At 44.0% G+C, this 26,847-nt stretch overlaps 1 protein-coding gene across 2 annotated transcripts in view; it reads left to right on the top strand.

Annotated features, from left to right (window-relative positions):
• The window catches only part of LOC110537818 (teneurin-2), a 123,829-nt gene that overhangs the window by 70,922 nt on the left and 26,060 nt on the right, over positions 1-26,847 (top strand). For both annotated transcript variants that reach the window (XM_021624226.2, XM_021624227.2), the window contains exons 3-5: positions 3,277-3,499; positions 12,386-12,624; positions 24,834-24,956. In XM_021624226.2, the coding sequence (XP_021479901.2) occupies positions 3,277-3,499; positions 12,386-12,624; positions 24,834-24,956 (585 nt within the window). The remainder of the gene's footprint in view (positions 1-3,276; positions 3,500-12,385; positions 12,625-24,833; positions 24,957-26,847) is intronic.

The raw sequence follows: 26,847 nt of genomic DNA, 5'->3' as shown, positions 1-26,847 counted from the left end.
AGCGTGTGTGAGCAAGGAGTCCTACAAACCTGACTCAGTTACCCCAGCTCTGTCAGGAAGAATGGGCCAGAATTACTTATTGTGGGAAGCTTGTGGAAGGCTACCCGAAATGTTTGACCCAAGTTAAACAATTTAAAGGCAATGCTATCAAATACTAATTGAGTGTATGTAAACTTCTGACCCACTGGGAACGTGATGAAAGAAATACAAGCTCAAGTAAATCATTCTCTCAACTATTATTCTGACATTTCACATTCTTAAAATAAAGTGGTGATCCTAATTTACCGATCCTAACTCAGGATTTGTGAAAAACTGAGTTTAAATGTATTTGGCCAAGGTGTATGTAAACTTCCGACTTCAACTGTAGGTGCCCTGCCATTCCTCTACTATGCAGCACAACTGTCTTTTTACGATGGCGTATGTTGTTTAAGTAGGTATGAAGATGGTAGTACTGAGCCACAGTGGAAAGGCTGATCCTCTGTGGAAAGACTGGCTGTGACAGGTAACCGGCAGGTAACTGGAGGGTTGCCAGTTCAAATCCAGGGTCAGAGCGGGAAGTGAGCTGGCATCCGGAGGGTTGCTGGTATCAAATCCCAGCTCCCCAGACTCTGTGTGGCAGCCCCCTGCACCTCTCCAAACCTGGATGTGTGTATTTCGGAAGGGTTGAGCTAAAAGCGGAAGTCAAATTGTGCTATCGACCAATAAAGTGATCGTAATCTTAATTAAAAATAGATATATTTAACTAGGCAAATAAATAAAGAACAAATTATTATTTAAAATGACGGCCTACCTGGGAACAGTGGCTTAATTGCCTTGTTCTGGGGAAGAAAGACACATTTTTACCTTGTCAGCTCGGGGATTCGATCCAGCAACCTTTTGGTTACTGTCCCAATGTTCTAACCACTAGGCTGCCTGCCACCCCAAGGCGGATGAAAGGACATTCATTCCATCTTAAAGGCCATTGTATTAGAGCTATTAAACACACAATACAGTAGACTAATAAAGGCCAGCATGCTGCAGAATGCTGTAATCTGCGTATTACAGAAGGGACTTTGATAACCCCCCTGCTCAGATCTCCACTGTGATCTCGGCAGTATGTTTAAACAGATGAGGAGCCGGCCATTGTGTTTGTGGGATTCCACTGTTTCACACAGGGATGTCGTTACTGAAGGTTAGAAACTGAGGTCTCTGACTGTGTGTCCTTTTGTGTGCCCACAGACCTGTTGAGGGTTGGTAAACAACCTCCATGGCTGTCAGCTCGATTTTGAGTTTGAACGGCAGTTTTGCAGGGGGAAACAGTGGAAGAAGCATTAGATCAGAGCCCGACCAAGGTTATCAGAGCACATTAAAGGGTTAGTACCAGAATACCATTGTGTTTAGCCAGGGCTGTTGTGTGGAGTGGTGCTTTGATGGACACGTCACACTTTATAATCCACTGCTCTCAGCCCCTATTGTGCTGCTCAGATTGTTCCCTGCGTCCCTGCAGTCCAAACGCAGCTTTTGTGAACTGTGGGTTTTGTAGCACTGGGTCTTTCTCCAGTTCTTACACAGTGTGGTGTGGGAGATTACACCCACCCTGGCCCTCCAAACCATGACTGATCTCAGCTCGGCCAAATCCCTTTTTCATTTCTCCTCTTTTCACAAGACGTTTTGTGTAAAGGGCCTCTCCCTTTCTTAGCTCATGTCTTAGGTCTTGGTATGACTCCTCATTCTTTCAGTTATCAGTGCTGTGTACGTAATCAGGTAGGCCCACTGTTTTTTTACGATGTTGACATTACATACTGTATGGGTAACTGATATTTTTATGTTACTCTTCAATAGCTGAAATTAATTGTACAAGTAAAGGAAGGAGAAACCCGTTGGAGAATACACACGGAGTATACAAAACATCAGGAACACCTTCCTAATCTTGAGTTGTACCCCCTTTTGCCCTCAATTCATCGGGGCATAGACTATACAAGGTGTCGAAAGCGTTCCACAGGGATGCTGTCCCATGTTGACTAATGCTTCCCACAGTTGTGTCAAGTTGGATGGATGTCCCTTTTGGTGATGGACCATTCTTGATACACACAGGAAACTGTTGAGTGTGAAAAACCCAGCAGCGTTGCAATTGTTGACACACTTAAACCGGTGTGCCTGGCACCTACTACCATACCACTTTTAAAGGCACTTAAATCTTTTGTCTTGCCCATTCACCCTCTGAGTGGCACACACACACACAATCCATGTCTCAAGGCTTGAAATTCCTCCTTTAACCTGTCTCCTCACCCTTCATCTACACTGATTTTTGAAGTGAATTTAACAAGTGACATCAATAAGGGATCATTATTTCACCTGGAGTCACCAGGTCTGTCTATGCCATTTTGTACCCTCAGTGTATGTGTTTGTGTGCTTTTTTTTATACAGTAGGCGTTGCCTTTTAGTCAAAAAGACTGTTATTGCATCATGGAAGAAGTATATATTGTCTTTTCTTTTGACCCCTTTTGAGGAATATGTTGATTCATTGATGTTTTGCCATTGTCCGATCAGTCCGTCACGCAGGCTTTGTAAAGAATTTGTGGAGGTGGAAACACTAAGATTTTATTCATGTTGCTACACAATTTGTTCTCTGTAATATATAGTATCTGTAGATAGAAATTAGAATCGTTCAAATATTTCTCTTTAGACTTGAGTAATTAGTGATATTTTCTAATACCTTAATTTAAAGATTTAGATCTCATTTGCCAAAATCAGAAGTAATGATTAAATGGAATGATTTGGGGCTGCTACAATAATGCATACAAGTACTTGTATCATATTATTTGATTAGAGGTTTAAAAGTGAAGAACACTTGATTCCAATATTTGGATAGTTTTAATCATAATTAACATTTTAAACTTTCACAAAGTAATTTTCATTAATGTTTCCTTTTTTTTAAGTTATGGAATGGATAAGGTGAATTGGTCACTCTACAGGAGGTTGGATTTAGTCTGTAAAATATTCTACTTGTACAATTTTAGTTATTTCTTCAGAGGTGTTTTTGTATTTCGATCTGACATGTTCTCATAAAGCAATTTGTAACACATGAAATGAAAAATGTTCTATATGAAACTAAAGCATCCAAACATACATCACTGTCAATGGATAATGTTTTCATTAAATCAGTCAATTCAGGCTGAAGTAGTACACATTTATAAAGCGGCCGCCATGGCTATAACAACTGAAATATACACTATGAGCTAGAACACCATTCCTGTCAAACAATAAGCCCTAATTTGTTCCTGTGTTCTCCTTCAGGTCCTCCAAACAACCACCACAGTCAGTCTCTGCGGCCGCCACTCCCTCCTCCTCACAACCACCACCAGTCATCGGCCAACTCCCTGAACCGCAACACCCTGGCCAGCCGCCGCGGCCAAACCCATGCCCCCTCGGCGGCCCCCGGGGAGGGCCCCTCCACACCAGAGTCAGTCCAGCTCCAGGAAAGCTGGGCGCTGAACAGCAGCGTGCCCCTGGAGACCAGGTCAGTATCACTGTCTCCCTGCTTGCTATCCATTCATGTTTGGACACCCTCCCTATTCAGAGGGACAGGAACACTTTATGCTTCCTATCAGCTTCTGGTACTGTACAGCTGGCTGTATTTATCCAAGTGACAAAGGTCTTTACCTTAAACTTAAAGGCTCTGGTCAGGTTTGTGGGTGCCCTCTGCCCAGCTGCTAGAGCTCTGAACTCAACATCCCCTTCTGCCGTTGCCTATCTTCACACACAGCCACACTGGCACACAGGCAGAGGCCCTGCCTGCTGCTCTCTCTCTCTGGTGTTCTGGTAGATGGAAGCTGGTGTCCTCCTCTCCCCCTCTGTTCTGCCTTTTGTTTGGTGTGTGATTGCCATGCTCCTGCTGGGTTGTGAGTCGCTCCTCTATGTTCCCAGATCACACTCCAAACACGCCGCATGCACAATTCATGTTACCGGGACTACAGGGCGTGTCTCTCAGATGTTTTATTTGCCAGGAGCTCCTGCTACTCCTGCTACCGCCGGGTGCCTTTACCTGCCTGTTCCCTCCTTTCCAAAATGGAGCCTGGCGCCTGAGTCACAGCCAGCATGCCTCCTACTGAGTGAGGAAATCAGTTTTTACTGTAGGAACTCAGTTTTTTTCAATTCCATCATGGTAGCTGAGATACGCAGGAATAACGAGACAGTGTTCAGGATGTTAGGGTTGTATTTCCTGATCTGGTGTCCTAGCAGCTTGAGTTGTGTTCTGCTGCTTTTCAGGTTTTTAGGCCATGCATTTTCCCAAAAGTCTCCAGTATGGTGGTTTGTTAGCAGTGGTGGAAAAAGTACCCAATTGTCATACTTGAGTAAAAGTAAATATACCTTGATAGAAAATGACTCAAGTAAAAGTGAAAGTCGCCCAGTAAATTACTACTTGAGTAAAGGTCTAAAAGTATTTGGTTTAAAATATGCTTAAGTATCAAGAGTAGAAGTATGAATAATTGAAAATTCCTTATATTAATCAAACCAGGCGGCACAATGTTCTTGTTTTTTAAATTTACTGATAGCCAGGGGCACACTCCAACAGTCAGATATATTTGACAAACGATGCATTTGTGCTTAGTGAGTCCACCAGGTCAGAGGCTTTAGGAATGACCAGGGAGGTTCTGTTGATAAGTGTGTGAATTTGACCATTTTCTGTCCTGCTAAGCATTCAAAATGTAACTTTTGGGTGTCAGGGGAAATGTTTTTTTTAAAGTACATTATTTTCTTTAGGGATTAAGTAAAAGGTGTCAAAAATATAAATGGTAAAGTAAGATACCCCAAAAAACTACTTAAGTAGTACTTCAAAGTATTTTTACTTAAGTACTTTACACCACTGTTTGTTAGTTTTAGGTTTTATGACTTCCCTTTCTACTGTGGACAGCAATCCAATTTCCTCTTCCTAATCCTACACTTTACATAGACAGCTATATACACTTACACACTCACACAAATGCAAACTACACACAAAACAAAACAGTACAAGAACCCTGCGTCTATTCGCTCACTATCAATTCCCCCTAGTGCTCCTTGCCCTTTTCTCCTCTCCCCCCTTCCGTCTCTCCTCTTCTCTCTTCCCTCTCTCCCTGCCCCCTCAGTGCCTGTTCTCAGCAGGCAGATTAATATAGCTTCTGTCGGGGCATATGGGCCTGACCTCACACACTTCAGTTCATAATTCTTTGTCTTTCAGATGCCCCTGTCTGGGGCATCTTGCAGCGCTAGCACTTTTACTTAGTTTCACCCATTAATACTGCTTGGTCTTTACAGAGTCTCCCTCATAGGCATAAAACAACATTTCATCTGGGGCCTGACCCTTTACCCTATGACCTGGAACCACCCGACATGCTGTCCATCATACCACTGCTGGAGATAATATAACTCATACAGTACATTCACACACACACACTAGCACACACATGCTCTCTCTCTCACACACACACACACACACACACACTCACATTTTCAGGGAGGCAGTGACTTGGGTTTGGCTTGGAAAAGCCATTTTTTTTGCAATGGAACAAATCAACTGTAAGGTTATCATATTGCAAATGACTACGGTAGAAAGACACATACCAACATTTTCTTTAATACATTTTCGCTAGCTAGCTACAACAGAAGGCCATTGTGGATAACTTTTTTATGACTCTGCGTCCAGTCTGAAATAGGTTAGAGGTAGTTTCAAGAGCCTATGCTAACTAGCGTTAGCGCAATGACTGGCTGTCTTCAGGAACAGTTACCGTGCTAGCTGTTCCTGTTCATCCAACTCTGGGGAAGTAGATAAATGGCTTCATTGCCAAAATCTCAAACCATCCCTTTAAAATGGAGGAAATTACAGTCATTGGAGATAATTACAGGGGTTTTTCTGTATAGAAAATTCTTAGGCGGGCTGTCTTAAGTGGTAATTTTCGGGATGGAAAAATGGTTTTATTGTCAACTTAAACGACCAAAACCAGATAAAAAGCATGCAGAAAAGATATTGAACTATATATAATTTTTCATAATACAATGTTTGAGAACTAACAATCGAATAGAAATTAGAACGTCAGGGCACATGCCCATTGATTTTGTTTGCGAGGAATACAGCATTAGCCATTGCAAAATGCATGTAATTGCAGGAAATGTGCTTTTAAAGCTGCAAAATTGTCCCTCAACTCCATGCCAAACTGTATAGAATTGCTGGAAATGAATTTCAAATCTTCAAAATTTTCTTTCAGCTCAATGAAAAAATCGGAATAATTGCAGAAAATGACCTTTAAAAAAGCTAAATGTTCTCTCTTTTTCAGCTTATAGGCTATGTTAGAGTTGACACTTCCTCTTCCAATTAATTGTGGGGATGTCAAAATAATGAAGCTATCAACCAAATCTAGTCATTAAAATAAAGTATTTATTTTTACTTGCCATTATCGTTCACCTTTTTGCTAACATATGCTGGGTCGCCAGTTTGCCTGGGCAAGAAAAGTTTGAAAACCACTTTCATAGTGCACTATTTTATATAATTCCCTCACGAAATGCTTGCCCTAGTCTTTATGCGCCAAGGAACTACAGTGCATAAATGAGCTACCAAATTATTCAGCGATGACATCAATGTTATCTATAAAGAATCCTCCTTCTTTAGTGAAACAAAGTGGGAGTCAAATTGATTTAATTGTCATTTTTTGTCAGCAATGTACACAAAATACTCTGTCAAAGTGGAAGAAATATGTAATAACTAAAATATAGTTGTTGCATAAGTCAATATATGTTAGAAACACCTTTGGCAGTGATTACAGCTGTGAGTCTTTCTGGGTAAAATCTCTAAGAGCTTTCCACACCTGGATTGTGCAATATTTACCCATTTTATTATTTTCAAAATTATTCAAGCTCTGTCAAGATGTTTGGGGATCATGGCTCACAGTACTTTTTTCAAGTCTTGCCATAGATGTTCAAGCAGATTTAAGTAAAAACTTGAACTTGGTTACTAAGGAACATTCACTGTCTTCTTGGTAAGCAAATCCGGTGTAGATTTATTGTAGGTTATTGTCCTGCTGAAAGGTGAATTCCTCTCCCAGTCTCTGGTGTAAAGCAGGTTTTCCTTTAGGATTTTGCCTGTGCTTAGCTCCATCCTGTTTCGTTTTATCCTGAAAAACTCCCCAGTATTTGTTGATGTCAAGCATACTCATACCATGATGCAGCCACCATCATGCTTGAAAATAAGGAGGTAGTTGCTCAGTGACGTTTTGAGTTGGATTTGCCCAAACATAAGGCTTTGCATTTATGCAAAAAGTGTAGTTCTTTGCTGTGTTTTAGTGACTTGTTGCATGTTTTGGAATATATATTCTTTCTGTGTATTTGTATTCTTCTTTTCACTCCGTCATTTAGGTCCCTACAATGTTGTTTAATCCATCCTCAGTTCTCTCATCCCAATCATTAAACTGTAGCTGTTATAAAATCACCAATGCCCTCAGCAGCTCAGTTCAGAAGGACAACTGTATATTTTGAGGTGTCTGGGTGGTTTAATACATAATCCACAGCATAATTATTTACTTGACTATGCTTAAGAGATAATCAATGTCTGATTTGTTATTGTTACCCATCTACCAATCACTGACCATCTTTAAGAGGCTTTCGAAAAGCTCCGTTCTCTTTGTAGTTGAATCTGTGCCTGAAATTCAATACTTGACTGAGGGACCTTTACAGAGGTTGTGTGTATGGGGGACAGAGGAAGGTTTAGTCATTCAAAGATCATGTCAACCCCTGTTATTTCACACAGAGTCCATGTCATTTATTCTGTGATTTGTTAAGCCACATTTGACTCTTGAACTAATTTAGGCTTGCCATAACAAAGGGTCTGAATACTTATGCAGTGACTGTATTTTAGTTATGAATGTTTTATTTATCTCAAAAAATATATACATATGATCACTTTGACATTACAGAGTATTTTGTGTACATTGTTGACATTTTTTTTGGTTTGGAATCCCGCTTTGTAGCACAGTAAAATGTGAAGAAATCCAAGGGGTCTGAATATTTCTGCAAGGCACTGTAACACTGTCATACTCTAGGGTCCAGTCTCATCACATTCCAGAAATGGTGAATTGAAATGAAATAATAAAAAAATCCATTATCCTGAGAGGTGAGCTGAGTCGCTGCCCGGTCTGCTCTCTCCCTGTATCCCCATGGGCTTGTTTGAGAAGGCTGGACCATTCCTCTCTCTCTCACTCTCTTCCTCTCTCTCTCTATCTGCAGATTGAATGTCCTCCTCCAGCAGTCGATTTCTGCTGAGGAGCCCTGAAATTAAACGGGGTTGGGGGAGATAAAAAAATCACAAAGTGTAGCGAGTAGTGGCCACCTGTGCAATGGTGCTTTTGGCCTGTAGGTGTTCCTCCTATATTCTCAACAACAGAATGCATAGCCTGTATTTAGCCAATTTGCATGTATGAGCCCTATTACAGTATATATTAGCCCTACTACTGTATGCTCACAACGTAGCGTGAAAGCCCATATTGTATGGCTCTTGTAACATGAAGACCAAGCCGCTGATTATTATGGTACGCACTGAAGCTGTATTTGCATCGTGATGGCATGTTTATTGGAATTAATTATGCACTATTAATGGCAGCCATGTTAAATGGTAGTGTTTGTAGCTTGTTCAATTTCCAAATGCCTTTTTTCTCTGTTTCAACCCCAATTTTTTTTTATGTGAGCTCTGTCTAGGAGAGACATCCTCTGAGAATGGATGGGTTAGTTATATAACATGTTTTTCTCTGAGTTCAACTGCGTCATTGTGGTTGCTGTCCTGTCAGATTTAGTTTTTTGTTGTTGTGGAAGTCTTCAAAGGTTGATTGATTGGTTTTGATTTGACAGTTTAAAAAATGACATATACACACAGTACATACATTTTAAGAACCAGTCGGGGATAACACAATAAAGTCAATGACTTTGTGGTCGCTTAAAAAAGCCATGGTGCTAGGGGGACTCAACTCCCGAACCTTTTGATGTTGCTTTTTATTAGATTAGTTTGACTGACTCCGGCACCGTCGGTATGGTTCAGTGTGTTAGCGCCCAGCTCAATGTGTTGTCGTGGTTGCACCTTGCAGACAGACCTGGCCCTGCCTGCCTGATATTCTGGAGGTATTGGTATTGAGAGAGAAACAGCCAGAAACCTCCAACAGTTCAGCCCTCCGTGACTTGAATCCCAAACAGGGTTCATTACATAAATTCTTATGCTAAATTTCTGTTGCCCTTGATAGCTTTACCATTATGTCCTGGCATGTCTGGTAGAATACTAATAGATCTACACTCCAGTTGAATTCCTGTTCATTATCTGTAAAATCTCCATTTACTCGTTAATTGCGCTGGCTTTACACGCCCTCCCTCAGGATGAGAGAAGTGTTTACTGTGAAAGAGAGACTATGAACACAGTTTTGTCTTGCTGTTTTGTTTTTGTTCTGTTTGGCTTGGTTTTGTATTCATCTGTGGTTTTGTTAAACTGTCTGTGTGGGATAAACCCCTCTGAGTGGCATGTTGTGGCCAATTTACACACCGGAGCAGGAAGGAAAGAAAAGACTATCACCATAAGTGCTATTTAAAATGATGATAAGGCAAACATCTGGATAAAATAAATAAACAAAAAGACAGAAAGGCTCACCTGAAAGAAAGGAGAAAAAAAGCGGGTTTTTTTTGTGTGTCCTTATTCAAATGCAGCTCTGATGCTGGCTCTCCTCTTTGAAAATATGCAACTCGAGCGTGGATTTGATATGATATGTGTAACTAAAGCAATTAACGTATGAAGGCCTTTATATTATATGCTCATTTTGTCCTATAATCACATTGAAATAGATTTCATTTTTTTGTTTAAAGTCAGAGTAGGCTTGTGAACTGAATGTCATTGTAAGCTAGAGTGGCATTTTTAATAACTGCTGAATAGCATGTACATTTATTTTTACTATTGACCGATTTTGGATACAAAACAGCCTTCTTTGTCATGTCAGGAGAGAGAGTATTACATTCTCTACAGTGTGTTGGGAGAATATTGCGTTGTTTAATTCAGGTGGTAATGCCCACACATAATCAACTGTGATATCATCCATCTCATCTGTTGTGTGCTTGCCAAAGCCATTATGCTATCTCTGTTTTGCTTTGCAAAGCTGTCTCTGACGACGGCTATATGACTCATGCCCTGGTGGATAAAATATGATTGATTTATGGATTCATTTACCTGCTGCCTGCTATGGTGCAATTAACATGCATCTAGTTGAGAGGATATTCTCTCCACTAACACGGTGTGATGTGATGGCCGTGGCCAGCCGCCTGCGTGTTTGCCTGCCTGTCACCAAGGAACAGGTTATTAATCAGGCAGCGTCGGAGGGCAGGCCAAAGTAAGGGGCAGGGCGCTAACCTCAGCCATGTTTTCATTAGTGCACGTACACAGCCGTCAGGAGGTGCTGCTTGGGGGTGGGTTCACTCCTCTCCAAGTGTAACACCTTCTCAGGTCGCCGCGGTGACACCTCTTTCCACTGTCTTCATCCCTTTTATTATATACTGAGGAGGAGGTGTAGAGGATGATACTCTGATGAACCCGTAATGGCCAGCTGGCTGAACGCATATTTAACACAACCAATCGTACGTACATCAAACATGTTTTTTTTAATGTGATCCCTTTGATTGCCCATAGACAGTACAGTATATTCAATATACTATGTTCGGACAAACCATTCCTCGAGGTGTTTATTTCACTCCACGCGAGGTTGTTAGAGTGAATTGAATGAGGATTATTAGGTCACATGTTGCAGACCCTGGGATTAGTTGATGTCATCAGCCAGCCATCGTTTGATATTGACTGGTAATTGGGTAGACTGGCAAGTCAGCCCACTTTATCATCGCTATTCCAGGGTGAGGAAATGCCGACGCACCATCATCACGGCTATGAAAATCGGGCTGTTGCCTTGAGCAGGTTTCACATTTGACCTTGCCTGCACGTGAAGCCCAAACGTAAAGACTGATCCCAAATGTAAAGACTGACGGAGACGCATCGAGGTAAGGCCTTGAGTTATGTGCGCACGCCTCCTACAGCTTGTTTGTGCGTCCAACCTGTTTTTTTTTTCTCTCTCTCTCTCTCTCTCACTTATATCTAAGTCATTCTGTTGCTTTCTCGCCCCATGAAATGATTATTTCTGAGCTGACGCTCTCATTTGGACACAGACCACCAAACCGGTGAATTGAGAATTGACGTGAGGTTTGACGGTCAATCCACTTGTTACTCTCTCTGCTGCTTCCCCCTACCTACTTCATATAAGAGTTCCTTCCCTCTACAACACATATAGTCGATTTAACAGACATCTCTGACAGATTTCCTACTTATTTCTAACTGTAATTCCCAGACCTTTTGTTACAAGTCATCCTTGGTGTTCTCCAGCGATTCTTCGGGTTGGTTGAGAGATGGGCTGTGGAGAGCCTGTTAGTGTTGATCTCAGTGTTCTACTGCTAGGATTGATCAGACACCAGCTCAGGAGTTGAGACGCGTAATTGGTAGATGTGCACCATTGATCTAGTCACTGCTTCTCCAATTGAGGAGAGGAGAAGAAACTGTCCTCTTGTTGTGTGTGAGTGAATAGAAGGGAAATTTTGTTTTTTAAGGCGAGAGAGGACACCATGAGGTTTGATGCTGGGGGGTTTTGGATTTCCTTCCCCGTCCGGGCTGGAGCTGTGGAACAAGATCTGAGAGGAGAGTGTTTTTGGGTTCAGTGTGGGGCAGCAGCTTGTGAGAGCTTCCGACCAGCATCAAAGCGGCACGGTCAACTGTCTTCCACTTTCATCCCCATCCCATCTGCCTCCTCGTAGACCTCCCCGCAGGGTCTGCCGCCCACCTGGCACAGGCCAGCATTGCACTGGGGTCTGCCTGTAGCCAAGCTGGGCACCGGACGGAAAGGAGGTGCTAGGCGAGAGATACTGTCGAAGCAGACTAACTTAGCTACAGTATTTACTAATCTTCACATTGGGTAGAAATTAGACTGCTGATGACGAAGAAGCAGTTGATTTTTATTCTTAGCCTAAGCGCTAACGATGATAATGAGCATAATAATCAAATGCCGGTCTACGAGTCTGGAAGGCGATAATCTGTATATTCTGTATGCTTTTAGCTGTATAATTCAGAGTCCTTAGACCGCTTTGAGTAGCGTGAATAAGAAAATCAATGCATGTAAATGACCAGTGAATAATTGCTGGTGGAATATAGAGGGGCACTTCATTGCTCCAGATGTCTCATTATATTCTGAAAGCTACTGTTCACTCCAACACAATTTGCACATTCTATTGGTAATAGAGACCATGTAGCAGCTGATTCTAACTCTCCGTGTCCGCCTCTTGTCTCTCTCTCCTTTTCTCTCCTTCGCTGTAGGCACTTCCTGTTTAAAACCCCGTCCGGGACCACTCCCCTGTTCAGCAGCTCGTCTCCAGGGTACCCCCTGACGTCTGGGACCGTCTACTCACCCCCACCGCGGCTGCTACCCAGAAACGCCTTCTCCAGGAGCTCCTTCAAGCTGAATAAACCCTCCAAGTACTGCAGCTGGAAATGTGCTGCCGTGTCGGCCATCGCTGCTGCCGTCCTGCTGGCCGTGCTGCTCTCCTACTTCATAGGTAGGCTACAGTACAATACAGTACAGTACAATACAGTACTGTAGACCCCCTTGTTATATTGATATGCCATCTGCTGTCAGATTGGCTTGGCTCATTTCACCTGTTTTGGGAATGAACTAGAAAATATTCCAACTGAAAATATTCTTGTCAAGGGTATGGTGGACTGAAATACCATAGGCCTATCGCACTAATGATATTAAAATTCACAGACACTTGACATGGAAAAGCAATTTCTAGAACCTTGCTTATATATCATAATTAGCTTGACATTTGACACGCAATGAATCCATGTGTGCCTGTTAGCATATTATGTTGGTTATTATAAAATGGAATATGTATTCATGCTCATGACAAATGAATGGCTGAGGATGAAGCACATAGAAAGAAAAAGACGTGTGAACACTCGGCCTACTCTAGCCGTACGCCATGGTCGGTTTCATCCCACAATATTTACTATTAGCATTTTGTTTTGTGAGGTAACGATTTATAGTCAGCATTGAGGTCTCTCCGGCGGTGTTCAGATCTGACATGGTGATTGTGAGTCATCGCAGCACTGCGGGGTGCAGTGAGCTGTGCTGTTAGCTCCACACACCAGGCTGAGAGAGGGAGCCTGCCGCTCCCCAAGCCTTGCTCCTCAGAGGACTGTGGACACAGTCAATACTGAGGCGTAAGAGCGCTCGAGTGAGAGCGGGAGCAGAGCCCACTACAGGAGGGGTGGAAAATGAGAGTAAACACATCAAAGGGCTTTGATGAGCCGATCAAGAGCCTCACTGTGGTCACATAATAACAGCTAAGGCCAATCACGTGGGGGGGGGGGGGGGGGGGGGGGGGGGGTGTATTGTGAGTTGCCTGAATGTGTTGTATTACGGGCTCTATGTGGGGTAGAAACAGATACATTAGTAGTGGTGGCCAAGCCATTGCGGTATTGTGGTTTTAAGTCAACTTCACCCGGCTTTCAGGACTTCACTGTTTGGAATTGCAGTGTTTGTGGATATATTTATTCACTGTGAGATTGCGTTGACACGCTTGTCCTATTCAAATCTGGAGAGACACACACAGAGAGGGAGAAAAAAAAGAGCGAGTGGGAGAGAGCTGGCTCATTGTCTCTGGGCAGCCATGGGTGGAAGCTGGCTGTGTGTGTGCACTGGTGTGTGATGCGTGGTGAAACTCCCCCATTACCTGTGGGATTATGTTTCGCATGGCGTGGCACTCAGGCACACCGAGGGAGGGAGGCAAGGCCACAGCTCAGCAAGCAGAGCGCTCTGTACCCCAGCGCCAGGATGGGGGTCGAGGCTTTATGGGCTGAGCGGTTCCGATCCAGCACCCCCGGGCCAGGCCAATACTCAGCGGGCCCCGGGACTTCTGAGCAGAACCGAACCCTGTGCGTGCGTGCAAACTGCAGAAATAAATGTGACCGTGGCTTTTTAATTTTTTTTTATTTTTACAAGCGATCAAACCTGGACGGCTGCAGCTGAGCTCTCCACCGCAGACACAGCCATAGCCCAGACTCTGCCTACGTTCCAGGGAGATCTGCACTAATGCATCTGGAAACACAGCAGTCAGACAAATATGAGCTATTTCTGTTTCCCTCTTTCATAAGTGTCTAAAAAAAATGATGATGTCTGTCCTCTTCTTGAACTCCAGAATTAGTGTCTGAAGAGAACTTCTCTCAGAGACTCAAGACAAAGAATATGCTCTGAAAGAGTTGAACGCTAGACTCCTTTTGAGTCTGCGTAGCTTGCCTCTTAACCCAATACACTCGTGGGACAGGGCTAAATTGAAATGTTTCTTACAGAAGAAATATGGAAAGCATGTATGCATAACCATGGTAACAATCAAAAGGGAACAGATTGGAGATTATGTGAAAATTATTAAATGTGAGGACAAAATGTGAAGGGAAAACAGTTCATCTGATGCAAGACTTAATCCAAACATTACATTATTGATTTTATGTATATTTTACATTCACTGTACTATTTGCCACATTTGTTGATAACTACATCTGTAAATACTCTGGATAAATTCAGTAACACGACTAGATTATTCCTGGAAAATGTGGGGTAGGTGCAACAGAAGACAAAAATGACACGGCTTTGAGTGAGAGGGTTTAACTTGTGTCTCCAAGTGGCCACACACAGTTCCTACGTAATTTGAATGCACTTTTATGTCTCAAAGAGGAGTCTTCAACTATAAGGTGCTATTTTGAGCTCTCCTAGCTGTGCCGTTGAGGAACTAGAGCAAGTAGACTTGTAGTTGTTTTCTTTGGAACACAGCCCTGCATCCGTGTCAATTACTGTTGTTGTTTACACATTCCAAAAACAGTCCATTATAAATTGCAATCTGGTCAGATCTGGTCAGATGGGCATTATTTGAAAGTGTGTTCTATTGGCAACATGGCTAGCTAGCTAAATTACTAAATAGGATCTTACAGTGTTAGGCTTTCACAAGGCAGTTCAGAGAAGCGGGCCCTCATTTTGGTGTATTCAGATGCGTGTTCCCCGCCAAAATGTCTTTCGAACTGTACATAGCATAGTGATCATAAACGTTGACACTACTGTATATGACATGAGTTTTATGATATGGAAATGTGAACTGCACATTTGGACTAACGGGTGTTTGTCCAATGTCTCGTCTTTTCAAAAGACAGCGATTTCCCCAATTAGCATTGGGGATCGGGGCGACGTCTTGTCACGCCCGGTGTTCAAGTTCAGAACTGCTGTCAGTCAAAACCAATACTGCACAGTGAAGATGAGTCCTTGAGCTCTGACGTCACGAGTAGCATGTTATTGCACAGCCACAGCGTGTCCAAATCTGCTATTTTGAAACAGTGTACGGGTACAAGTGTGAAGAGCTACTGGGCCAATCACGGGGACGTTGTTACATCATGAAAGACTGACACCCACCAGTTGTCCTTGTATCTCTCCGCTCGTCCATTCCTCTAAGGACACTCGTTTGCCACAAAGGTCTTTTTATATTCCTTGTGGTTTGTTGTGAAACGCACTCGCTCACAGACCTAACGCATCCAAGGGGCTGAGAGGTTTACTGTTGCTAGGACACAGGTGAGGTGAGCAGGCCTGATGCAAGCCGAGCAGGTCTAGCATCATCATGCTAGGTGGGGAATGGCGATGGAGAGCCCTGCTCCTGCGTTTCTCTCTCGCCCCCCCCCCCCCCCCCCCCCCCCCCCCCCCCCCCCCCCCCCCCCCCCCCCCCCCCCCCTTAAAGGACAGCCGGTCTAATTTACACTAATTGGTGAATGATGATGAAAGGGAGAGATAAATGACAAGTATGTCTAGGCTTAGCTATCCACCTCCCAAACCCCCTTTTTGATATTGGTTCTACTTTTATCCCCTTAGTTATGGTACATTCAGAAAGTATTCAGACCCCTTATCTTTTTCCACGTTTTGTTACGTTACAGCCTTATTCTAATTTTTTTTTTTTTTTATCCCTCATCAATCTACACACTACCCAATAATGACAAAACAAAAACAGTTTTTTTTTAATTTTGTGCAAATGTATCCAAAATTAAAAACTGAAATATCACATTTACATAAGTATTCAAACCCTTTACTCAGTTATTTGTTGAAGCACCTTTGGCAGCGATTACAGCCTTGAGTCTTCTTGGGTATAACGCTACGAGCTTGGTACACCTGTATTTGGGGATTTTCTCCCATTCTTCTCTGCAGATCCTCACAAGCTCTGTCAGGTTGGATGGGGAGCATTGCTGCACAGCTATTTTCAGGTCTCTCCAGAGTTGTTTGATTGGGTTCAAGTCCAGGCTCTGGCTGGGCATATCAAAGACATTCAGAGAATTGTCCCCAAGCTACTCCTGCGTTGTCTTGGCTGTGTGCTTAGGGTCGTTGTCCTGTTTGAAGGTGAACCTTTGCGCCAGTCTGAGGTCATGATCCTCTGGAGAAGGTTTTCATCAAGGATCTCGCCATACTTTGCTTCGTTCATCTTTCCCTCTATCCTGACTAGTCTCACAGTCCCTGCCACTGAAAACATCCTCACAGCATGATGCTGCCACCACCATGCTTCACCGTAGGGATGGTATTGGCCAGGTGATGAGCGGTGCCTGGTTTCCTCCAGACGTGACGCTTGGCATGGTGCCTTTTGGCAAACTCCAAGTGGGCTGTCATGTGCCTTTTACTGAGGAGTGGCTTCCATCTGGCCACTCTACCATAAAGGCCTAATTTTTGCTCTGACATGCATTGTCAACTGTGAAACCTTAAATAGACAGGTGTGTACCTTTTCCAAATCATGTCCAATCAAATTCATTTATCACAGGTGAAGTTCATTCAAGTTGTAGAAACATCTCAAGGATGATCAATTGAAGCAGGATGCACCTGAAATGAATATCTCAAAGGGGCTGAATACTTTTGTAAATAAGGTATTTCTGTTTGTATTTTTAATAAATTTGCAAAAATGTCTAAACTTCTTTTCACTTTATTATGCGGTATTGTGTGTAGGTTAATGAGGGAAAACATTCATTTAATCGATTTTAGGATAAAGCTGTAGCGTAACAAAATGTGGAAAAAGTGAAAGGATCTGAAACATTTTCCGAGTGCACTGCATGTTACCTGAACTGATGCTGGAGCTGCTGCTCTGGCTATAAGCAGGGGCTTTTATTAGGCATGATATAAAACCAAAAAAGATGGGTCATTGACACTGAAATCAACCTAATGACTCATAAAACAGGATTAGAATGGGCATACAGTGGGGCAAAAAAGTATTTAGTCAGCCACCAATTGTGCAAGTTCTCCCACTTAAAAATATGAGAGAAGCCTGTAATTTTCATCATAGGTACACTTCAACTATGACAGACAAAATGAGAAAAAAAATCCCAAAAATCACATTGTAGGATTTTGAATGAATTTATTTGCAAATGATGGTGGAAAATAAGTATTTGGTCAATAACAAAAGTTTATCTCAGTACTTTGTTATATACCCTTTGTTGGCAATGACAGAGGTCAAAAGTCTTCACAAGGTTTTCACACACTGTTGCTGGTATTTTGGCCCATTCCTCCATGCAGATCTCCTCTAGAGCAGTGATGTTGTGGGTCTGTTGCTGGGCAACACAGACTTTCAACTCCCTCCAAAGATTGTCTATGGGGTTGAGATCTGGAGACTGGCTAGGCCACTCCAGGACCTTGAAATGCTTCTTACGAAGCCACTCCTTCATTGCCCGGGCGGTGTGTTTGGGATCATTGTCATGCTGAAAGACCCAGCCACGTTTCATCTTCAATGCCCTTGCTGATGGAAGGAGGGTTTCACTCAAAATCTCACGATACATGGCCCCATTCATTCTTTCCTTTACACGGATAAGTCGTCCTGGTCCCTTTGCAGAAAAACAGCCCCAAAGCATGATGTTTCCACCCCCATGCTTCACAGTAGGTATGGTGTTCTTTGGATGCAACTCAGCATTCTTTGTCCTCCGAACACGACGAGTTGAGTTTTTACCAAAAAGTTATATTTTGGTTTCATCTGACCATATGACATTCTCCTAATCTTCTTCTGGATCATCCAAATGCTCTCTAGCAAACTTCAGACGGGCCTGGACATGTACTGGCTTAAGCAGGGGGACACGTCTGGCACTGCAGGATTTGAGTCCCTGGCGGCGTAGTGTGTTAGTGATGGTAGGCTTTGTTACTTTGTTCCCAGCTCTCTGCAGGTCATTCACTAGGTCCCCCCGTGTGGTTCTGGGATTTTTGCTCACCGTTCTTGTGATCATTTTGACCCCACGGGGTGAGGTCTTGCGTGGAGCCCCAGATCGAGGGAGATTATCAGTGGTCGTGTATGTCTTCCATTTCCTAATAATTGCTCCCACGGTTGATTTCTTCAAACCAAGCTGCTTACCTATTGCAGATTCAGTCTTCCCAGCCTGGTGCAGGTCTACAATTTTGTTTCTGGTGTCCTTTGACAGCTCTTTGGTCTTGGCCATAGTGGAGTTTGGAGTGTGACTGTTTGAGGTTGTGGACAGGTGTCTTTTATACTGATAACAAGTTCAAACAGGTGCCATTAATACAGTGGAGGACACGGGAGCATCTTAAAGAAGAAGTTACAGGTCTGTGGGAGCCAGAAATCTTGCTTGTTTATAGGTGACCAAATACTTATTTTCCACCATAATTTATAAATAAATTCATTAAAAATCCTACAATGTATTTAGAATAACACACCACCTGACATGCACAGGCACATATCCACTCATATTATTCCCCTTCTCCCTCCGGTATCAGTGATGGAGCAGGGTTGGCGGCTGTCACTTTTATGTGTGGGTTCTGATTGTAGTCATCTGTCCATCATTAGTGACAGGCCATGTGGTAAAACATGTGAGACAGGTGGTAGATGTCCTCAGCCCTGCGTGGTTCTCCTCTCTCCGGTTGAAACCTTTGCTCCATCAATACGCCTAGTCTGTCACAGTTTTTTTTGTTTTTTTTTATAAATATCTGCCTCATCAGACTGGCTCTGCCCTGGAAAACACGACCCCCAATGTCCCCAAGCCTTTGGAGACTTTGACCTTCATGCTGGCAAAACTTAATGTGCAGAATGAATGCGGTGTACACTGGAGAGAGCCTAACCTGAAATTCCTTCCCTTCCTACTTTGGAGATGAGGCTTTGAGTGAAACTTCTCCTTATGCCGCATGTCATGGATGTGTTAGATATGCTATACAATGCACGCGCTTTAAACTGGAGAAAAAACAATCCACAACCCTGAGTCCTCGTCTCTTCATTCTACTCTAAATTCTGCTTCTGGCGTACAGAAATGACAATCAAAATTCAACTTTATTTCCATTCCACTTAATTTAATATTTTTACCTCTCGCTATAAACAAATGCCAGCCTGCATAGTAATAGTAAATTCAGGTCTATTTCGGATTCAAAGCAGCAGAGAGCAGAGCACCTTGGCAATATTGCTGGAATGGCCAGCCACCATTGGTGAACTTGGCCGGTTACGGTTAGACGCACATAGTATGAGCTGTACAAGAGCTGCAGCTGTAGAGAGGGAGGCTGAGCATGTGGCCTGACTCCAGATATAATAATAATAATAATAATAAATAATTGATTGGATTTATATAGCGCTTTTCTACCAACTGAGGTACTCAAGGCGTTTCCTATAGTAGGGGGAAACTCACCTCATCCACCATCAATGTGTACTGTAGCACCCACCTGGGTGATGCACAGCAACCATTTTTGTGCCATTTTCACCACACATCAGCTATCAGGTGAGTGATATATGCCAATTAGGAATGAGGGGGATAATTAGGTGGCCATGATGGAATGGGGCCAGGTTGGACATTTTGACATGACACCGGGGTTAACACCCCTACTCTTACGCTAAGTGTCATGGGACTTTTAATAACCATAGAGAGTCAGGATACCTGTTTTAACATTCCCTCCACAAGAAGGAACCCTACGCAGGGCAATGTCCCCTTCACTGCCCTGAAATGGGGATCTCCTTAGACCAGAGGGAAGAGTGCCCCCTACTGGCCCTCCAAAACCACTGTAATCCTGTCCTCGGTTTCTTCCGAGATACCTGCCTTTCTATGGAATTTTTCCTAGCCACCGTGCTTCTACATCTGCATTGCTGTTTGGGGTTTTAGGCTGGGTTTCTATACAGCACGTTGTGACATCGGCTGATGTAAAAAGGGCTTTATAAAATAAATTTGATTGACTTGACTTCAAGCAGCATCTGATCCCCCATCCAGGGAACGACAGAACCGACCCTACTTAGCTTCAGGGGCAAGCCAGCAGTGGGATGCAGGGTGGTATGCTGCTGGCATATGTGTGGATGTTCTCCCTGGCTCTCCTTCATGAGACCGACAGGGGTATATAACGCTGTCACACAAATTGTCTCCTCAGCACTTGCACATGGGCAGGATGGTGACAAGGTCCATTTGGAGTCGGTGAAAGAGTAAGAGAGAGAAACTCATAACACGAAGGTTGTAATTATAGAAGAAAGAAAAGGTGTCTGGGGGACCGATGGTTGGGCTCAGGGATTTTGACAAGCGGAGTGGAATAGATTGGATCCATCTCGTCACGCTGCTCTTCACACCCACATCTCGCCCTCGCAGAGGGGGGTCGCGGGGGTTGCTGGTGGGGTGGTAATCCTTTTTAGATTCCATGGGTCTGCAGAAAGGGTGATGATCAGACAACAAAATGGCTCCGCAGCACAGGCATGTCGCATCATCTCTCAGAGGCTGGGGTCCCTCAGTGGTCAAGGATAGAGCAGCGGATAAGGTACACACTGTGGAGGGATTGGAGAGAATGCTGCTGCGGGGATGGATAGACCCCAGAAAGGGCTGCTGTTATTGGCTTGGCTTTTCATTGTTAGGAGAGACACTGTCGATTTCTCGTAGTCACACATTTGTATTCACAACAGTGTTGCTAGAAGCTGTGAACGACAAATCAAACAGACTTCAAAGATGGAAACACGCCGGGAGATCAGTGGGAATAAAAGCTTTTTATTTCACAGTGCGCTTTTTTTGTGTGTGTTTGTGTGTGGCAGAGTGTTGGTGATTTGAGTTTGTGTTGATAAGTGTGTGACTTATATGGTGTGTGTGTGTGTGTGTGTGTGTGTGAAAGTTGGAGCCTAACGTCTGTGTTTACACACCTATAATTTGAGTTGTCTCTCGGGGATGGGGGATGGGTGGTGGTGGTGGTGCTGCACAGACTGCACACCTGCTTTTAACTTCCTGTAATCCTGTCCTCAGATTGCTGTGAACTGCCACTTAGTTGCATCAGTCAGAGGAGGTGTGGCACCAAGGGAGCAAGGCCCACGGCTGTTTTCATTACCGGTTCATCAGAGGCTGGTCCTGCCAGGGGACCAACCGAGCAGACCTGAGCTCTACGCTCCTCCATCACATCACATCACGGCCCATCCTCATCCCCAGCACGGCCTGCTTTCCTTTCCTCAGCCGGCCCGGCAAGCTCCCTCCCCTGGCCCCTGGGTCTGCTCCACTTTGTAGTTGAACTTCAAAGCCTTTAGACTTAGCTGTGTTTGCGTTTGCAGGAGAAATCCCCTGGAGGGAGCAGCTCACATGGGGGTATTACAAGAATAAAGGCTTAATATTCGGGAATCATTTTTTTGTTGTTACCACACCCAGTCTCGGTCCTCAAACTGAGGACTCTTCACCTGTTAGATTCATAGAATTCATCAGACTCCCCAGACCAATGTATTACAACTATCTTTTTTTTGGATCGTCACATTGAGTTTTGATACATAACCACTGAAGTGAGTGGTAGCCAATAATAAATAATTATACTGCATTAGTATCTCTCTGTGCTGTTCCTTGATGATGGATGTGACCTGAAGTCGGAGCGTCTTGCTCCTGCAGCAGAGACAGAGACGGGGAACTCACAGTGCCTTCCCGGTAGAGTTGAGGTCATCTCTCAGATTAGTACTTCTCTAGGTAATGTTATACATCACTTTGAGGAGGTGAATTATAGATAAAGATTACATAAATTGTTATGCACCATCTCATGAATTTCTCATCTAACACATTTTCTGTTAATTATTCATGTTTATTGCAGGGCCGAAAATGAGTTTGTGGAAGATTTCCCCCAGATGTGATTAAGCAGTCTTAAGTGCATTGAAGCGACAGAGAGTATTTAACACTTGCCATGCTGGTTCATTGACAGACTGATGAACCACTGATTACCTAGCTTACATTGCTTTACACGTATATATGTGTGTCTTTAGAGAGGCCTGCAGAAGACCGTGTGTTGTACCGAAAGAAGCTGGAGAGGGAGGAGGAACCCGAAGGCGAGGATTTATTAATGCCTCGGCAGAACTTGGGTTCTTGTTCAGAATTAACTGAGGATGACCAACAGCTTGAGGGGCTGTCATTTAGGTTTATTTTTACTGTCTCTTCGCCTCATTGACAAGCTTTTTATTCAATCAGCTAATGATTATCTAGGTAAACCTTGGGAGTTGTACAGGCAGCATGCAGACCGCAGTAAGCAGTGCAGTGCTGCAGCTCTCGTCTTTGAGCTAATGTATGCAAAGTGCCTGTTTCTCTGATCCTTTTTCTACACTCCTCCCCATGGGCACATTTATAGTGTGCATAACTATAGCTGCACAGCCAGCCTGATTGTTGTTTCTTGTGTTTAAATGTAGGGTGACTGTGTGCACGCCGTGAGGAGATGGTTTGAAAATAGTCATTGAGAAGTGCTATTTTTAGAATGGCATCGTTTGATTGTTGTTAAATGATCTAATACAATTAGCAATGGATTGTCTGTGGCTCTTGGCACCATCCTGAATTGCGGAAGGTGGCGCCATTGCTGTATAGAGGTGTGTCTCGTTGCAAGACCGAGTCGATATGCAGTTTGGCTCCCCATGCATAGACCTTATCAAAAATTCCCCTTTGAACTCTGCAATGGTTTATAGCAAGGGTGCCCTCTACAGGCGGAGTAGAAAGACATGGGTTTCTTGCCGGCATCGACAGAAATGCAGTGAATTGTGTCCCGTTAGACAAAGCGTTCGGAGAGAGCTTATTATTGATAACGTTCCTGGACCTCTTTGTCCCTGATCTGTGCCAGGATCAGCAGCAGCAGCCCAATGTCTGGATAGCAAAGTGTATCTGGGACAGAGGCCTAGTGACTGCTGTGGGAGAAAAGAAAGGCTGCAGAGAGAGATGAATGAAGGAGATGTGGAGATGGAGGTAGATTGAAGGAGAGAGATTGTGGCAGATAAGCAGATAGAGGAGAGAAGAGCGAGAAAGCGAGAGTAAATGGAGATAGTGAAGAAAGGCTGCTCCATCTCTGTGACGGTAGAGAGGTTGACAGTGGAGTGGCACAGGAGCATAGCCTGCCTGCCCACAAGTCAAGCTGAACAGTTCAGACAGGAGCTATACCGAGGGGCCCATCCTGCTCCATTCATTCTCCTCAGCCTACTGTCTGCCTCAGCCCTGGGGGGTGGGGGGTAGCTGGGATAGTAGGGCACAGATGAAGGTGAGTCATTAGCACTGATACTGCATACGTCTGCATCTTCGCGCGCGTGTGTGTGCATGCGTGTATATGTTTGCGTGCGTATGCTTGTTTGCATACTGCTGTGCCTGTACATACCAATGTCAGTGTGTGTGTGCTGGTGTGCATCCATGTGGACTAGGGTAAGAGGGACTGGGTAGAATATTAAGACCCCCTCGGCCTCTCCCCACGTAGCCGTTTGTAGAGTAGATTTCATTTCTACCCCTGTTATGAACAGCCATTGGACCACTCTGCATGTTGTCATGTAGATGACCTTAGGACCTCTGACTGACAAAACCACTGTTCCTTATATTATCATAGAGAGCGGCAGGTAGCCTAGTGGTTAGAGCATTGGGCCAACAAGTTGCGGGCTCGAATCCCCGAGCTGACAAGGTAAAAATCTGTCGTTCTGGCCCTGAACGAGGCAGATAAGCCACTGTTCCCTGGTAGGCCGTCATTGTAAATAAGAATTTGTTCTTAACTGACTTGCCTCATTAAATAAAGGTACAATTAAAACAATTATAAAATAAGAGTGTTGATCTGTCTGACTTGTTATAGTGAGGTTGACGTGTGCTTCAAGCAGATGCCATTCCTGTCCCAACCTAATAGCTACATTTTTGGGAATTTTGATATACCTGAATGTTCTACTCTCTGGGTTTCGCTCTGTGCAAAAGGTCATTGGCAGCAGTAATTGGAGTTCTGGGGAGTAGATGAAAAATTGCTGAGATATTAATCCAAGGTCTTTTCCTAGCGATGGAATGTACGAGCTGATTAACTCAAGAAGAAGAAGAGTTATCTTTGCCACTTGGTCACTAAATTCAAAGCATTTTATATATATTTTTGTTTTATTATTATTCAGATTCAGCCTATTTGTCTCTTTTTAATCAAGATTTAGGATGTCCCAGCATTTAATCCAATATACAGGAAGGTATGAGACAAAGCCAACTCTAGCATGGCTGTTTCAAGAGTTTTCTCTTGAGTATTGGGATGAAGTGATTTACCTAAAGGCCATTGTGATTAAGTAGTGAAGTGAGAGGCTTATTAAACTGTTCTCCTGGGCTGTGGGCTTCCAGTCCACCTGTGTGGGCAAGCTGCCTGGCCATTGAGGCCAGCCCAACCCAGCACAGCTCAACAGCCCAGCTCTGTGTATTAGTGGTATATACACTACAATATTCACACTATGGTATTGTGCTCTCTATCGCTCTCGCTCTCTCTCTCTCTTTCTCTCTCTCTCTGTGTCTCGATCAGTTCTGAATCTGCTGGGGCTCAACTGGCAGCTGAAACCGGCCGATGGTCACCTGATCAACAACGGACTGAGCACTGGCCTGCCGGGCAGGAGCGACGTGGCAACAGTGCCCTCCGGAGGCAGAGGTAAGAACAGCCAGAGTCCACACAGCTACCGCCCCTGGCCATGGTGCTGAAACCCTCCACTACACTACACTGAGGCAGCATGGATGACTGGAGACTGTACTGGGGGTTCTAACAGCTAGTGAGGCTCTGGCTGTTCTGGTAGCTCTGGGCTAGAGGTCTGGTAGCTTTGGGCTAGATTTGTTTATGAATGGAGGGAAGGATGTAGTGGAAATCGACAACCTGCTAATGTGCAAGAACGAAGAACAAGAAGTCCCTGGCTTTCATTTGTTAATGAACAAATTATAACGAGTTCTCCCTTTTCTGCTGTCTGGAGTGTTTGAATTATAGTGAAGCTTACCCCGTCTGGTGCAAAACTCCTAATAGAATACTAATCACATCAACAGAGCTTACACAGGTTCTATTAAAGGAGCGTTGCCAATTGCATTAGAACTCAGGTTATTTACCTTGCGCTTTGAAGTTTGCTGTCGGAGCGCAATCAAAGGATGGCACAAGGCTGACCATCCGTCCGCCATAGTGCATGTAATGCCTCATTTCCCTTGTGAATTAGTAACACATTAGAAAGGAAGCCTTCAGCCCTCAGATAAATATTTAGTAATTCCTCACACATACCAATGCACATTTGTTTGATTGCTGTTAAAACACCATATCACGCCCTTCGGTCTGTAGAATTTGCTGGCCGCGTCAGAGGCACGTCTTAATTTAGGAGGACTGTAACGACACATTCCATCTAATCCAACTAGAGGAGGCGTAGTGTGGGCGGAAGGAGCTGTGAAATCGCTCTCGGAGACTCGAGCTGTGAACTCGTCCTCTGAAGTGTTTTTCCAACAGCGTGACGTTGGCTTTGATGGAGGGCCTCTGGAGTGGCTCTGAGGAGCCGCCAAGCATGGGCTGTCTGATGAGCCGACACACCCGCACACACACACACACACACACATAAACGCACACACACACACTGCATGTCTGGGCCAAGCTAGTTTGTTTAAGCCAGACGCTGAAATTGAGCGTTTGAATTTGCTGGGCTTCATGTAATTAGAGAAGGTTGTGGAAAGGACAAGATATGAGTGAGAGCACATCTGTCATCTGTTGGGAATGGCATCAAACGGCTCTCTACTGAGAGATACAGCAGTCGCGTTGGGTTCTCCGGGGTTTGGCAGGACTGGGAATAGTTTTTCATAAGACTGTGTTGTGAGGCAGACCTCCAGACTAAACGGTCGATGCCTCCCTAACCTCCAGGGCTTGGATCCTGGTGTCTAGATGAGTTGAGGTCACTCTGCAGTAAAGACATAGAGAGGGAGCTGTGAGACTGTGCTGGAGGCGAGCCAGAGCATTGTGGTTAGTGTGACTCTCTCGCTGTGTGTCTGTGATCCTCACTGTCAGGAGGACATTTGCAGATCTGCCTGATGTGTTCAGGAGGAATAACACCCCTGCTTTAATACTGTGGGAGGAATAGATCGCTACCTAGGACCTCATCTCTTCACTCTCTCTCTCTCTCTTCACCCCATTCTTTCTTTATCTCTCTCCCTCATCCAATATTAATACAGCCAGAGGTTTCTCAGCTAGGAAAATAAACTATTTGGGGTTAACTGCTCAAAACCAGAGAGGGATAGCAACCTTTGCAGTTATAGTTAATACTAGGAACTTCCTGTTCCTGCATCAATTTCTCAAACGTTTTTTGTTTTTAAGGGGAGATGCAGTATGTTGCACCACAGATGATGGTGGACTACGATGATTTAGCAAAGTCCTCACTATTGTCGACCCCCTCAGTCCCATGAGAGCTGCATGATAAACAGGTCTGGGAATACGGTAATCCCCCTCAGAGGGAGGAGGAGAATGGTAGCAGACCTTTAGTTCCTCACCAGTCCCCATAGGGAAAAGGAGCTACAGGAACTGT

Source organism: Oncorhynchus mykiss, chromosome 12 (genome assembly GCF_013265735.2).
Source record: "Oncorhynchus mykiss isolate Arlee chromosome 12, USDA_OmykA_1.1, whole genome shotgun sequence".
Taxonomy (NCBI): Eukaryota; Metazoa; Chordata; class Actinopteri; order Salmoniformes; family Salmonidae; genus Oncorhynchus; species Oncorhynchus mykiss.
Note: the sequence above shows the minus strand (reverse complement) of the source record. Positions and strands in the feature narration are given on the sequence as shown.